The 16,139-nt window shown below is 46.6% G+C and overlaps 1 protein-coding gene across 18 annotated transcripts in view; it reads right to left on the bottom strand.

Moving 5' to 3' along the window:
* The window catches only part of FGFR2 (fibroblast growth factor receptor 2), a 99,038-nt gene that overhangs the window by 18,963 nt on the left and 63,936 nt on the right, over positions 1–16,139 (bottom strand). For 5 of the 18 annotated variants that reach the window (XM_039870842.1, XM_039870830.1, XM_039870823.1 and 2 more), the window contains 3 exons: positions 12,534–12,736; positions 3,891–4,042; positions 862–983 (listed from right to left, as the gene is read on the bottom strand). In XM_039870842.1, the coding sequence (XP_039726776.1) occupies positions 862–983; positions 3,891–4,042; positions 12,534–12,736 (477 nt within the window). Of the gene's footprint in view, positions 1–861; positions 984–3,890; positions 4,043–12,533; positions 12,737–14,777; positions 14,923–16,139 lie in introns of all 18 variants that reach the window. The other 13 variants (XM_039870829.1, XM_039870835.1, XM_039870841.1 and 10 more) reach the window with 6 other exon arrangements.

Genomic DNA, 16,139 nt, shown 5'->3' with positions numbered 1-16,139 from the left:
GACATCCGGTATCCCATATCCCAAGAGCTGCCCTCTCTGCCTGGATCCACGGGAAAAACCAAGCTGGGGCTGTGCTTTCCGAGATTCCCCACAACTGTATTTACCATGTGACCGTTCCCCTAACTCCTCGTATAAAGGAACGTCACGGAAGGAAGCATTTAACGCTTAACAAGTTCCTCAAGCGCCCGGACTCAGCCGCGGTGCAGGGCGGGAAGGTTCACGCAGAAACGTTCGGCTTCCGGGAACGCCGCTTGGCGTTTTCATCTCGCGGTAACCGTTCATATCTCGCGGTAACTGTTAACACGTCCCAGCAGGTCCTGCACCAGCGCCGATCCTGTTAGGACTCTACCAGGTTTCCACGTGACGTGCCCAGACCAGTGTCATTTCCGCTTCGTTCCTCTCACAAAAGAAGTGTGGCCTCCTCTCCCTGAGCCCCCTCGCTCCCTCCAAAAGGGCTAATTTTCCTTAACTTGTCAATTAAGGTTTGGGTTCAGACACCAATGTACCAACACTCATCTAAATTAACCGATTATATGTATCACTTGGTATTTTCGAAGCACGTGAAACTAGGGAATGAGGCAACACGGTCATCTACAAGGAGTCGAAGAATAACAATCTCGGAGGCTACCAGTTTCTGACAAAACCGGCTCTTCTTTTTTATGAGTGCACGCAGCTCAAGATAAATAGTCTGTCCAAGATGCTGATTTATACCGAAAACTCCTCAACCCCTAGGTCAACTATGTGCTCTCTGACCCCCTGCCACGATAGAGTTCACATGACACAAAAGGAACATTCTTGATAAGCCTTTGCCGTTGCCCCACCCCACCTACCCCACCCCCGATCCTCCTCCTCCCCACTCACCTTTCAACATCTTCACTGCCACCGTGACTGCTTCCTTGGGCTTCTCTTTGTCGATTCCCACTGCTTCAGCCATGACCACTTGCCCAAAGCAACCTTCCCCGAGGGGTTTGCCCAGCGTCAGCCTAAAAGTGTAAATAGGGGATTAGCACACGGCATCTGGTGAAGGGGTGCAGCGAGGGAAATTCCAGAACTAAATATAAAAATCTTTCAGCAGCTTGCAAAAGCGTAGGGCGTTTATCATATGGAACTAATGAGACACGGGGTACACACGCGCTTGAGTATTTTCTTAGTGACGTTTTGGAGAATGTCAATTACTGCGGAACAGCTATTAAATTTCACATTTGTATTCTGGATTTATTTTCTTTACAGAGGGTATCCATGCTAGTGAGGTGGTCAGCTTTCCTAAGTGCTAACAAGGTGGGACTTCTGATCTTGAGCCAAGAGAATATTCATAATTCAGAATGTCTCAAAGAAAACCTTAAAGCTGTTCTTTTTTTTTTTGTCTCAGTGATGTCTTTAAAATCCTTGTATATTATTCAAATACCAGTGGATTTTACGGTCACATTCTAGGGCCAAGTTACATGATATGAAACTTAAATGCATTTCAAGGGATCTCTCATTTTTCACTAAAGGCAAAAAAAAGTTTTTTAAAAATTAGGGGGAATTTTTTTTTGATGTGACAATTTAGAAATCCTTACAAATACCCAAAATTAATAATGAATAAAATCCAAAGTGAACACAATAAACTACATTCTAAGGTCAGAAGCTCTATACACATCATACTAATAGCCATATATTATCCTTGGGCATTCCAGAAAACAACAGAATGAAGTCGTCTTTGGAACATGTATGAATGTGATTTTTTCACGTAAGCATAACACAGCAAAGTACTGAGCTGACCTCAGTAAACAGTGTTTCTGGTAAGCACACAAGGTTTGCAAAAGCTAAACAAAGACTGAGGGCAACGTTTGCTATGCTGAGGTCACTCCGTTTCTATGCCGAACTAAAATTAAATTTAATATCTTGGTAGAAAATAAACATTTGCATTGGAAAAATGGCTAATTTATGTCCTATTGCCCGGCTACTACAAGCATAACAATCCTTTCTTTGTGTAACTTCTGCCTCCAATCTAATAAACGGCTTCTAAATAGCCTTCATTCATTGGAAATCTGCTCCACCTACATTTGTGCAAAATGCTGTTTTGAAATGCTCAGCACTCAGATTTTCCACACTGGGGGTATCCCGGGGTGGGAGCTAACCGGCCAGCACATACAGACTCCCACTGTTGGCTGCGGTGTCACAAATGCCAAAAACTACGGACTGAACCTTAGAGCTGCCATTGCTTACGATAACGATCGCAGCTCCCCAACTCAGCCCTATATTCACAGGACTGTGCACACCCACCCGCCCACTTGTATAATTGAACCACGGAGCCGGGAGGGCTCACTAGAAGCACCCTCTCCACTTTCTACAGGTAAAGAACCCATTCTTTGTGTTTTCTCTGGTGCCTCCCCAGTAAACAAGCCCTGAATGAATAAATGAATGAATGAATGAATGAATGAATAATGGTCATCTCACTACAGTACACAAATAAACCGGAAACTGCTTTCATTGACACTAACGAGATAATTTCTATACAATTATTTGCTTCTAACTTATGGTGCATGTTAATCTCTCTAAACTGGCCGCTGGGAAACAAAACGTGTGTGGAGTTGCAGGAATCAAATATACAATGCCGTGAAATCTACCTCCCCTCCCAAACAGCTCATCATATTGTCTCTGGAAAAGCTCACCATTGTAGAACTTCCAAATTTGCATATGAGCTCCTTCTATAGTAATGCAACGCTTCTCTGACAATCTCAGGGTGACACTGCAAATGTCGAGGCAAACAGGGCAGCTGTAGGTGGCCAAGTCAGGAGCTCATTCCCACTGATCAGATGCAGCAATGGAATCAGCGACCTTCACCTTCCTCTACTCTCAAAGTTCTTCGGACTCTAGCACGAGAGGTACCCAGGAGAGAGGCGACGGTCTTTCAATGACCATCGTGCTTCATTTGGAAGGTGGGTCTAGGAGTTGGTTCCTGCCTGGCAGACTGAGGGCTGGTGGCCCAAGATCTGTCCCATGTACTCTATGTCCAGCGCCACTATCTCGCTGTGGTTTGTGGTTCGGAGCTCCCAGATCACCAGTACACGAAAGAGGTAAGCTCGCATAAGCCAAGAACTGTGCTCGGTCAGTCCTAGGAGGTCTCTAACAAGACCTTCATTTTACAGGCGGGATGTTCGGAGCATTAGGTAACTTACACAAGGTGGCCCAGCCACTGGCTGGCAGAGCAAGGATTCAAACCCAGCCCAACACAGCCCAAAGTATATGGACTTGAATTCAGCCCAGGCAAGAAACACAGCTCCCAACAATGCCTCCCAACAGAGTCCGGGGCCACGCTTTGACTGAATATCTGAATGGAACATATCTATGACATCTAATAAGGAAAATACTATGGACCACAGGAAATTCAAGGTCAGGTGCCACATCTGAAGTGCTTCGGCCTGATATTTATTACATTAATAATGACTAAAAATAGCAACACTGAGTAGAAATTCTTAAGACGATCTATATCCTATACCTAATTTCTCAAAAGAAATAAACTACAGAACAGTCATAGTCTAGTAACCAGAGTGTGGAATGTCAGATCTGTTTTATAAGTGAGATGATTCCACTCTTATTCCATTTGACTGTGTTTGAATTGTCCAGAAAGTTTTTAAAAATGCTGACAAGGCACTGTCTTACTTGGGGACCAGCCATGGCTTAGTAGCTCTGTTTTAAAAGAACTATTTTTTTAAAAAGAGAGAGAAAGAATCCCTTCTTTTCTTTTCAAGGAGTTGAATACCTAGAAATACAATGTCGCTCACTTCCTCTTGACACCATCAAAGCAAGACCTTTGCAGTTAAGGGTCATAACAAGAAAATGTCTCTCCAAGATCTCCATTTATACCTAAATCTCCATTCGGGGCCATGCCCGATAGAAGTACTCACTTATCTCTTGGAAACTCCCATTTTGGGTCCTCCGGTAGTTCATACTCGGACACCCCTGCCAGCATGGGGGTGTCTGCTGTTGAGGACAGGCGTGTTGTTATCCTCACCAGTGGGGTGTTGGAGTTCATGGAGGAGCTGGACTCAGCAGAAACCTGGATACAAAATGCAAAGACACAGATGTGATCCTGGCTCCACCTGAAAAGGCTGGAAGCCGGCCAGAGCCCAGCCAGGTGGTCAGCTCTCAGGAAGGAAGAAAAGCGGGGGCTGGTCGAAGTCGCGAATTAAGGACCAAAACCACCCGGCTCCATTTTTTCTGTCTTCCTATCTATGCAGTACTAGACTTCACCCAAATTACATGTTCCTAAGACCAGGTTTTCAAACATTTGTAGACAGGGCCTGATCAAAACATGAGTCTTCTTTCTGTCCTAATTCCTTACTACGGTCACTTGAGGACAGAGAGACGGACCCCATGAGCTTCATTGCTGCCCAAGATATTAGCTGTATTGGATCCCCAAATGATCAATCTCTGTGCAAACCAGCTCAGATCATGAATCAATGTGCTTATTATGACGTGAAAACTTTGGGACAATCAGCTCTTTGATAGTTTTGTCTTCTGAAATGAAAAGATTGTATCTCCAGGAACCAGGTCTAGGGTTTGAGTGTGACAGGCATTCCAGTAGCGACGAGCACCTTTCGACCTGAGACCCAGGTACTGGGGGCCACGCCTGCTTCTCCCCAGTCCTTCTGGGAACTGGTCGATGCCCAGGCCATTTGGTGAAAATCGACTTCCTCTTGTCAACTTCAGTTTCAGAAGCCAGTGGATTGAATACGTGGGACAAAGAGTCAAGAGAAAGAAAAATACGCCTTTATTCATTGTCGCACGGGCAGGCAGGGCAGCAAGCACATTGGGGCTTTGCTGAGGCTTCCCGCTTACCCTGACCCGCCTTCAGCCTGCGTCTGATACAACGGTCGTTCCTTAAATAGAACATCTTCCCCGTGCTGAATTCTACAAAGGAAGCAGGTGCAGAGCCCACCTCAAGGCCGCCTTGAGATTACTGCACGGCATGGCCGACCACCACCTCACCCGCGAGCCACGAACAAGACTCTGGCCTAAGGCAGTTGGAACAGGGGTTCAACGTGATCCAGCAAAGCAGCCCGCCAACCCACCTCGGTTCTGTTCCCTGCGTGACCGCCCAGGTCAACCGGCGTCCCCAGCTGCAATTACAAAGACTGGGTACAAACGAACATCAGGATGAACTTTCACAAGGTGGAGGCTGGCCTCGCCCCACGGTGACCTACAGACCTGAGCTTCCCCAGGAACGTCCTGGTCAGAAATCCTTGGTTCTCCTCCATAAGCCCAGGCTGCCCTTCTCTGGAAACTCTGAGAAGGTGACCGAGAACGGATGGGAGGAAAATTGTTTCACAGATAGGAAGCTGGTTCTGGTATTAAAATCAAGAAGTAGGCAATTTTTAAGGCAAAATGTCTACTATCTTTTAAAACGCATACATTTCTGAGCCTCTGAGAAGCCTTTCTGGCAGAGTGAGTTACTCCTAAATTTTATTTATGTAGATAATATGAGCAATGTTTATTCACTGCGAGTAACATAATTAAAAAAAAAAAAGGAACTGAAGAATCATTAATTTTGGAGCTAAGAGAGGCCTCATGGAGAGGTTAGGCTCCAAGAGGCTGGCGCCTCACACCAAAGTGTCTGGGCCGCACAGACAAATGGTGGCAGCAAAGACAAAAAGACGAAAAGGTGACTGTGGACCCCTTCCTCCCCACTAGTGACGTGGACTAGGCAGGGATCCCGCCCTGCCAGACAGCTTCAAAGACCCCTCCACAGACCCCAACAGGCCTGCTCTCACTGTGGTCGCTGACCTCGGCTGCCGGGCCCCCCAGAGGACACCGTCGAGACTTACAGTCTCCACCAACCACACGTGTGCCCAGAGGTCCAGACACAGAGAAGCGCTCAGATTCAGGAATGGGTCTGGCTGAAGATACTTCCCCAAACCCTAACACCCTATGTCAGGGCCATGTGCTGTGCATGCAAAAGGAGGCTGGTGTTCTCAAAGGCCAGAAAGTCTTCTGGAAAGTTCTCCCACGTGAAGAGGCAAAAATCCCCGCTCATTGCTTTGGGACCTTAGTGCTTGAAGAGCACAGGCAAGAAGATCCAGAAAGTCAGCAATGAGACAAGACAGGCCCCATAAGACTGAGGTCCAGCAAATTCCAAAGCCAGGACACCCTCAAGGATACGCCGGAGGAAAGCGGCCTCCCGTGCGAGTGGGGAGAACACGGGCACTTCAAATTTTTTCAGGAAGGATGCACAAGAGACTAAACAATTTTGGGTAGAGAGATTAGGAGTTGAAGGAGGGAGGAGACATGCCCCTTACTTCAGAACTTTCTAGACCATTTGAATTTTATAACCAATGCTTACGTATCTTTCACGTTTTAAAAATAAGTGAATTCTTTAACATTAAAAATATTTTTTTAGAAGAGTAAGGATCTGAACTGAGGCATATCTCGGGGAAAAGAAAATGAAAAGCACGTGCTTGAAATACATTGACTTCTCAAACAAGTTAGAAATGACGAGACCACTGCTTCTGCCTCTCCCCTCTGCTGCCAGGTTGAGCTTTGTGGCATCTCCGCATCCACCCCAGTGACTGCCCGCTAGCAAGCAGCCAACCCTAGCTGTGCCGTTCCTCTGCTAATGATTTATGTGGTGGGATTCTGTGTCGGGTGGCAGCATCCTGACCAAATGCACCCATGTGCGGTCTGACTGTCGGGGTCCCCACCCCGGTTCCAACACTCACTGACTGTGAGAGCTTCAGAAGGTCACCTAACCTTCCTACACTGGAGATTCATTATCTGATAAAAAGAAACTGGAACAGTTCCCACTGCAGTGACCTTACTGTGAGGATGAAATGAGGTCACACCTGTACAGTGTTTCGTGCTGAGTCTGGCACTTGCCAAGAGCTCACTTAAGATTTGCTACCAACACCACAATCGTTTTTCTTAGCACCTTTTTAGAATTATTTGCTGCCCAGATCCAAGGGAGCTTATGATGGCATCTCCCTCTGCGGAACCTGGAGCATCTGGAGCCTAGGGTTGCTCTATATGTGAGATGCTGTCATACTGTGTGCCACGAGAAAGGGAAAAACCCGCTGGCCCTACAGCCTGACTGCAGAACAGACAGGCTACACCTTCCTGGTTTGGATGATGAGACCTGCTCACAGCCAGAATGGCCTGAGGCTCCAGCGAACGAAAGAACAAACCCAAGAAATAAAGCATCCAGGAGTCAGGGGACAGAGGACCGGGGGACTATGACAAATATGGCTTAGAGGCAGCTTAAGAACAGAAACACTGAACAGTCAGAAGTTAAGTGCTCTGTAGCTAACCTATGACCCAAAATAAATCTTTACCCACAAATCCGTGCAAAAGTTCACACACATATACATCTTCCGCCAGAGTCTCAAGGTTCTCACATGAAAGCTTTTAAAATGGAAAACCTTTACCAACTTTGTTCTGTCATTATTATTAAAATTTTTAAATGGTGTTTACAAAAAAGATCGTTTATGGAAATTTAGTTCAGATTAAGTGTAGAGGCTTTAGATTCAATATAAAAAAAATCCGGAAAATACTTTTGTAAAAAACACAACGGGGAAAAAAGGGAAGAAAATGTCGAAAGCGTAAGGAACTACAGAATTCAACTGCTCTGTCTACAGAGGTATATCTTAATTTTACCTCCATGCATTTTTACTACGCTTTTAAAATCCCCTCTGGGACTGTAAAGTATGACTGGCTTTCTCTTCACTCCATTTTGCTGAGAGCTAACACGTTTCCAGGGCTTGGCTGGACATCTTGCAGGCGATTCCTCCATGTTTCCAATGCCATGTGTCGCTGGGACATCCTTCCTCCAGACCACACCCATGGAGGGATTCCCACTGCCCACCTTCAAACTCTGGGACGTATTCAGCACTGTCAGATGATCACTTCTTTATTTTTATTTTTTTATTTTTTTGCACAAAATCATCATCTTCCCTATCAGATACTTTTTTTCAATTCCAGGGTTTCCTGTTTACCTAATTTAAAAATATTCCATGGATGGTGATAATTAAGTTATTTATACACAATAAATGCTAACGTACTAATAAGCTGTCTTCCCACTCCAGGACGGTGGCAGGAGCACTTTATTAGTGTGTATTTTCAGTCTCAATTTGGCTTCCTCACCTTCCAGAATCTCTTTACCATGTGCCATAAATCAAGCTTTTAACTAACTGCTTCTTGTGTATGTCCACAGTACATGTAGGAGATTAAGCAAAGGAAGTGGGGGTTTTTTTGTTTTGTTTTTTCATTTCTTTTAAAGGGCCACCATGAAATCGTGTTCTCTCTTTCTACTAGATTAGACTGAACAACAACTAGGGACTTCACAGAGAACGGAGCAGGCAAAAGCAAAGATGCTACGCCAGGGGTGAGGAATATCCGTGTGTTGATTCCTGAGCACTGACAAACACCCCCAGACCACAGCTTGACTCTTAGAGACTGTGAATCCACGTTCCCACATCAGAAGAGAAGGCTCTAGACCTGCCCACCACCGCCCTCCAGCCAAACAAAATGTTCTCACCACCTCAAGCCGGGTGGCTGAGATAAAGGTCTAAGATCCGGGTTGGATCCGTTTCCCCTCAATAATGAAATGTAGGCAATTAGGCAGTTTATCAGACACTCACTTTCCTCCCTTAGCAAGGCTCTGCCTCCCCCAAACATCCTCCCAAGGCTTGGAGAAAACCCATCAGAACAATGGCTCACCGGTCCCGGAGGGGCTGGTTCTTAGGAAATCACATCAGCCAAAAGCCAGGTCAGATCACAGTCAAACTGTGTGTCGTCTCTCTCGAAGGCTGAGAGAACCACCAAATAGGGGCCAGGGAGGACAAGGTGCCCCCACAAAAGGGCAGGCTCCAATTAAGCCATCCATGACCGTTCTAATTACCCGAATGTTTTCTGGAACCAGTGAGCTTTCATTAGGCCATGTGACTGACCAAACTATGGAAAATGTTCCCAGATCATGACGTTCAGCTGCTAGGTAGTAGGGGAGCTTCTAGACGTGGCACTGCCCTCCACAGAATTTGGTGTGGTTAATCATCATCAACACGCGGCCCCCAGAACTGGCTCCTGAATCACACACGCCACCACGCCCCCCTCATCTTGCTCCTGTGAATGACATCCTTGGGGACGTGCCGCTTGCCTCAACGATATTGTGATGAAACATGACCTTGACTGTCCTTGATTTTCCTCTGGTTTTCGATCTACCTGTATCGGCAACCAGGAGAGTGAAACTAAAGCGAGAAAAAGAACCCCTGCAGCCCCTTCTGAGTCGCCAGTGGCGGTGGGAGAGTGTGCACTGCACACACGTGTCTACCCCCCAGGAGATGGGTACACCCTGCTATGGAGACATGCTACCTCCCGGATGCACTTCCGGCTCCAGAAAGAACCATCGGATGTATACACTGAAAAAGCCCAGCAATGACGCATGCCTCCTGAACAAAATCCCCAGTTCCCTCTGCACCCCCTCACCCACCCTGCCGATCTGTGCAAAACACAGAGAGCGAAGCCCTCTCTTCAACTCATGGACGTGCAAAGGCTGCTTTGCAATGGCCACACTGTCCACTCACAGCCCCAGAGATCTACGCGAGAGCCAATGAGCTCGCAAAGACGCACCCCCCAGCCCCCCGCAAAGGAATGGGAGCAGATGAGCAAGTGGCCGGCACAGTGTCCAAGCCCCAGCCTTGAATGGGGTGGACTCTGTCAAGGGACAGAGGGAGGCACTGCCAAGCACCACCCACCTCCCTACCAAGAGTTGCCCCCTACCCTCCAAGTCCAAAGCCCATCGAGGGTCTCAAAAAAACTCATGGTTCCTGGGAAACGATCACAAGGAACTTCTTAGGCACCGAAGAAAACATTTTTCGACCAAAACAAACAAACAAACAAACAAACTGAAATGTCTGTCTTGCACCAGTAAGTCCAGTACAGATTAATAAATGTCAAGAAGGAAAAACTCACAATGGGATCAAGGAAAAAAAAGAAACAACTGCTCTTGTTCTAAAAACAAGAATCGACTGAGCTGCGTGAAATGCTGTATATGATGGTCGGGGGCGGGGGGAGGGTCAGGGCCAACGAGATAACATTCAGACTCCACCATGAAGACGCTGAGGGCCACCTGTGCGCTGGAGGACGCTGGGTAAGTGCAGCATGAGGAGCAGCCTCGCAAATGCCTAGGGATGAGCCATCCTCGAGGTATCTGATTACAGGCTCACCTGTCACCAAGTCAAGGCATCCCTGGCATCCTGTGGAATTTTCTCTTTCATCAGCATGCCTGCCAGCCTTTCTGTGGATTTCATTCCAGCTACAGCCCGATCACCCACTTTTATCCAGATACCTGATAGGCATCTCCTCCACCAAAGGGACTAGGCTTTCTGACCCAGCGCTCCTTGTGCAGGATCACGCATCCCATCGTGACGTACGCGAGGGGCTGAGGTGTACCAACACTCCCCTGAATGAGTTTCTCTCTCAGATTTATTTCTCCAGGGGACCGGTATTTGCCCACTTGCCTCTGTCTCTCTCAAACTACCTGATCCTACCGAAACACAAAGCAATTACATTTTAAACGAAGCCTCCCACTCAATAACACTGGTGAAAGTGACAGGCCATGCCTCACATGGAGCCTCGGTGAGACCGAGCACTCAGAAAATTACCATGAACAAAGGAAGGAGGGAGGGAGAAAACAGGAGGAGGAATCTTAATGTTCTTTTCAGCTGCGCACGGCAGTGTGGGAAAAGTGGCCAACTTAGGTGGAGAGGAGAAAGGCCAGTCGGCCAATGGCAAACAAGAACGAGATGACCGGGGCTGAGTCAAGAGGATTTTAAAGGCATCTGCCTCCTTTATAGTGAGTAAAAAGAAGAGCATTGTAACAGCTGCAGAAAAAAAGATGAAATAATTACGGGACGATGATCTAGCTACACCAAATTACAGGTTTCCTCCAGAAGGTAGCATTTTCCCCCTACAAAAGATGGGGGAACTCCACTCTCTTTCTGTTCCCTAAGGCCGGGTTTGTTGAGATGGTGGCTGTAAGAAGCACCCAGAGGTAACTGGAAAGGAGGGGGTTGGGGGTGGCTAGATCAACCGGAGGTCACCAACTAGGTCAGAGAGTCAACCTAGGACTGGTGGCCCCATCACTACTTCTACAACAGAATTCTTGGTGGTGGGAGCGACCCTTTATTCCCTCACTCCACATACAATGTGAGCATTCACCTGCACGCGACGCACATTCCCAGTGCTAGCCCTTGGCCTCCACGGAGAAAGCCCTGCTTGAAACGTGGCTTCAAAGAAATCAGCGAGGATCTACTCAGCCCAGAGTTTGGAGCTGGGCTAAAAACAGCCAGATCTGTGCCAAAACTGCTGCTGACCAGCTGGTTCCCAACCCTTCCTAGTGCCTTGTGCAGAGAATGTTACCGCCACCTTATGTCACAGGAGGGGCGAGGCTGGGATTAATCCAGCGTGTCTCGAAGTCCACTTCGAATCACCTGAGGACTTGTTTGAAATGCAGACTCCTGGCCCCACGCGAGACCTACTGAACCACAGTCTCTAGGGCTGAGATGAAGAAATCTCCCATTTTAACAAGTACCCTGTAAATTCTACCAAAATACATACGGAATTAGAGCCAGCGCGTTAGTTGTTTTTACTTGCTGTTTCGAAAAAAAAAAAAACTTTATTATAACCGAGTTCCAAATAGTTTTGTAAACATTTTGCATTCACATCTGCCTTCCCCTTCCATCTTCATGATCAGAAAATAAAAAATGACAACACATTTCCTGTCCCATTCCGCTTTGCAGGGCTTTAATTTAAGGCAGAGGTGTAGGCTCTATCTTGCCCCATACCCCCAAAGCAAAATTAAACCAATCAGGAGGTGCAGACAAGCCGCAAGGAACCACCGAAGACCAAGTGCAAGGTTAACAAAAATCTGTTGCCTATTCAATAGAGAAATCGTTCTAGGACCGGCCCCACGGCCACACTTGAGAATGACTAACAATAACATGATGTGTGCATATAATTCTATTTTAAGAATCAAGAGAGGTCGAGCCAAAATCCAGCTTGGAAAGACATCATGGGCCAGTTTAAATCAAGTCGTAGCTCAGATTCACCTCCAGGGCATAGGTTTCTGAGCTTGATTTTAAAAAATAAATCAAAGAGAGCTAGAGTCCCTTTCCAACTAGTGGCATAAGCCTGTCTCAAAAAAAAGCTTTAAATCACAGGGGACAAAAGTGGCCTGGGCTTCAAAGAGACCGCTGCGCCAGAGTCTCATCAAAACCACCAGGGCCCTGCCTCCCTGCGTTACGTCCGTCATGCTGATTGGCTGAGCCTCACGCCCTTGTGCTTTCTTGACCTGGAACTTGACTTGATTGGCCCCATTGAAGCACCAGGACTTGACTCTCCAAGCCCTAAAAACTAACTGGGCGGCCACTAAGAGGCATGTCGGAACTGCTAGCCCCGTGACACTCACACAAGAAGCATCGGAGCAGAGGGAGAGAGACCTAAGAGCTGGCTGGGGCACGAGCGACGAGTAAATTTCTTCAAACTCTTTATCTACTTTCTGTTACCTGTCTCCGCAAAGGGATGCGCTTGGTCAGCTTGTGCACAGCCGGCTGGCTGCTGAAGTCTGGCTTCTTGGTCGTGGTCTTCATCCTGCACACGATGACCGTCACCACCATACAGGCGATTAAGAAGACCCCTATGCAGTAAATGGCTATCTCCAGGTAGTCTGGGGAAGTCGTAATCTCCTTCTCTCTTACGGGAGCTGGGTTGTAGATCACAGGAGAGGAACAGATAAGCAGGTCACAGAGTTAGGACACGAGACGGCTGCATCCTGGCAGAACTAAAGGAATCAAAAGGCGATAACCCTTCACAAGGATGGGCTTCCCGACGACTCAAAGCGGCAGGGTGGCACGGGCCACGGGCCTGCCACGTACCTCTTCAAATGAAGGGGAATGGCCAAGGGCTCCTCGCTTTACTGCCAGGGCCCAGGCGGTCACTATCGCTAGCCTCAGTGGGCCTCTGCAAGCCAGTGACCGTGATGGATCGGCTGCCACCGAGACACAAAGGGCAGGCTCTAAGATCACATTCTGTTAGCTATTTGGGCAGAACAGGACAGGCGACCATACCTGTGACAAAGGGACTGTCTTCCAATATGGTCTCTGGTGTGAACCAATTTAAAAATTCTTGCACACGAATGGGTGTCCACTTTTCGTTTCTGAAGGGACGGTGCCTCAGTCTTATCCGGGTAAGCTCTTCCGAAGGAAGATATGATGGGGTGATATACCCCAGAGGAACACAGTTCCACATGACATGAAATAAATATTCATCTAGTGGGCTGGCCCTACTAGAAAAGGGTCACATTTCTTAATATAGCCCAGCATATCGTCTAACGAAATAAACGAATGCTTTTAATATAAAGACTGAGTTGTTTATCATACAGAATCATTATGTCCATACCACAAAATGTTTATAATATTCCTTAATCGATATCCATTTAAATTGGTGTGTATCTGGTTATACCGATACATCGTTACAACTTTTAAAGAAAAAATAGAAGTGGTATGGCATGTGAGTATACATAAAATTACTTAAGTTAGCACGTTCTTGTATCAACGTCCAATAATGTCTGCTCCTTCTTTAGTCCTCAACGGTCAATCTATAAGCAGTGTATTTCCAAATAGTATTTTTCTCAAAACGCATTCTTAGTTAATGGGCTAGTACTGTCAGGCAAATCGGTTAAGAAGTGCCAGTTAGGCACTTGCAGAAGGCAGTACCGCACGTAAAAGCAAGCTCAACACAAGAAGCATCTCATCATTTCAAAGCATATACTCATAGAGCAGACTCGCAACAAAAGGAAAATGGATGCAATGCTAGTATTTAAGGCTTACACATTTTAATCAGAAAAATACTTGCAAGATAGTCAAAACTCTCAGCAGCACAGCACGAAATGAAATGATCCATTTATTTTTACTAGATAATAAAATAAGCATGCAGGTAGGCACCATACTCTAAAAATAAGGAATTAATAACTGGAGTGGAACATCATGAGCTAGCAAACCACAGTCTACGCAGTTTCCAAGGACATGACAAAGAGGCAGATACATCAAGGCAGACAGTGATTTTCAAGAAAGTTTGAGTAGGATAGAGATATCGGTTAAAGATGCAGACGGCGACCATCTTTAAGCAACGGGGCTTTCCTGATGTCGATTTCTCTGCAGAGCAGAAAGAACATCAAGCCCAAGATGGCAAGAGCATGCATTGCAGTAAAAGCAAACGAACAGTCCATTCTATTGCCACATGCAGCAAGCCACCGATTCCCAAGGTAGGTGCCACACTGCTTCTGTACACGCTACATGCAGAGGTATCCTCCCCAGGCACCTCAACGCACGGCGATCTATTTACCCCTCGGTAAAAACTGAAACTGGAATGAGAGTCCATGTGGGATTTCAGCAAAATGGAATTTGAAATGAGCAAAAATTACTTTGAATTTTACAAAGTAATTTCGACTTCAAGAGAAATAGGAATGGGTGAATTTACACATTGACTCGATGACTCACTAAAAACGTTAAGATCCGTTTGGGTTTTAAGGATGAAATTCCACTGGATCGTAAATGCGAGTGGGGGAATCTCATTGTAAGTGAATTTCCAAGGCTTTCTTCTCCCGAGGGGATGATTTGAAACATGTTTTAAAATCTCTATGCAAGGATAAAAGGGGCCATTTCTGAGAACAGAAGCTGTGTTAATTTTATAGCAATCAACCACGAAAAGGAAAAAAAACCATGGAGAGAAAGAGCAGTATGTACCTGGCAGAACTGTCAACCATGCAGAGTGAAAGGATATCCCAATAGAATTACCCGCCAAGCACGTATATTCCCCAGCATCCTCAAAAGTTACATTCCGAATATAGAGAACCTCAATCTCTTTGTCCGTGGTGTTAACACCGGCGGCCTAGAAAACAAGGGAAGCAAGAGAAAAGGCTAGACGACACAGGATGATTGTGGACGGGGCCACGGAACCACGAGGCGTCGCACCGGGGGCTCCGGCGGGTGCTGGCCACCGGAAGATTCCGATGGCAGCCCATCCACAAAAGCCCACAACCGAGACACTGAATGACACCGAGCAGCTCACCTCCACAGGCCCGTCACCACACCAGCTTCACCACCTAGACATGCATGCGATCAAACACATGGAAAAATCAACCCACAGAGATCCGTTCTCTCGGCCATTGCCGGGCCTGGCTTTGGGTTTGGGGTGCTTTTCCAAAAGTAGAGCACCCGAAAGTCCAAGCCGGGTTCTGGTTCTGTTGGCTGCAGACCCCCACCTTGAGGAAAGGAGAGTTCTGTCTCAATTACTGTGCTGTGCACCAAAACACAGCAGATAAGCCCAAGTGGACATCTCGCACATCCTTCTGGCCCGGTGGGAACCGGCTCGGGGGAAAGGGCCAGCATGGTTACCAGGCTCTGGTGATTTTTACTCCTGCATAACCATCTTGACTTACATTGAATGAAACAAAATGGAAGAAAGCATGATCTTGGGAGCAAAGAAACTGGGCTCTTTTTTTTTTTCTTCTTTTTTAATGCAAACATTTGAATGTGAATCGTGACAAACTAACGAAGTCAACCTGCTGCCTTCAGTAGCTTCCAGCAGGACATTCGTTAAATGGACTCTACCCCCAAATTTGGGACAGCAAGGTCAAGGGCAGTATCGCATCAGCAGCAGTTACACAACCAAGGAAATGATGCTTTGTCGGACAAATTAATACCATGCCAATATTTCTCTAGATATCTGGGGCAGAAGGAGGTATGAGTTCTGCCGATATGCAATGCCACAAGTTCAAGAGGCATGCACACGTGTGTTTAAAACGGTGTTTATGTGCAGTCATGATGGGAAATGTGCAGCCCAAACAAGATAAACCAGAAGGAATGACTTAAAAACTAGATGGGGTGAAGGATAATCTTTAGAAGAAATTAGAGCGAGTGCTTTGAACATTGTGGGCATTTTTCCATGGCTGCTGGCATCACACCAGCTGCATCACCGAAGAAAGATTATTATGAATATACCGAGGCCACAGTTATCCTATAAAGCTGCCTGCAGTCTCCCAAAGCACCAAGTCTTTTCAGCTTCTATATCCAGCCTTCTTTTAAAAAAAAAACAAAAAAAAAAAA

This window comes from Pteropus medius, unplaced genomic scaffold (genome assembly GCF_902729225.1).
Source record: "Pteropus medius unplaced genomic scaffold, Ma_sr-lr_union100, whole genome shotgun sequence".
Taxonomy (NCBI): domain Eukaryota; kingdom Metazoa; phylum Chordata; class Mammalia; order Chiroptera; family Pteropodidae; genus Pteropus; species Pteropus medius.
Note: the sequence above shows the minus strand (reverse complement) of the source record. Positions and strands in the feature narration are given on the sequence as shown.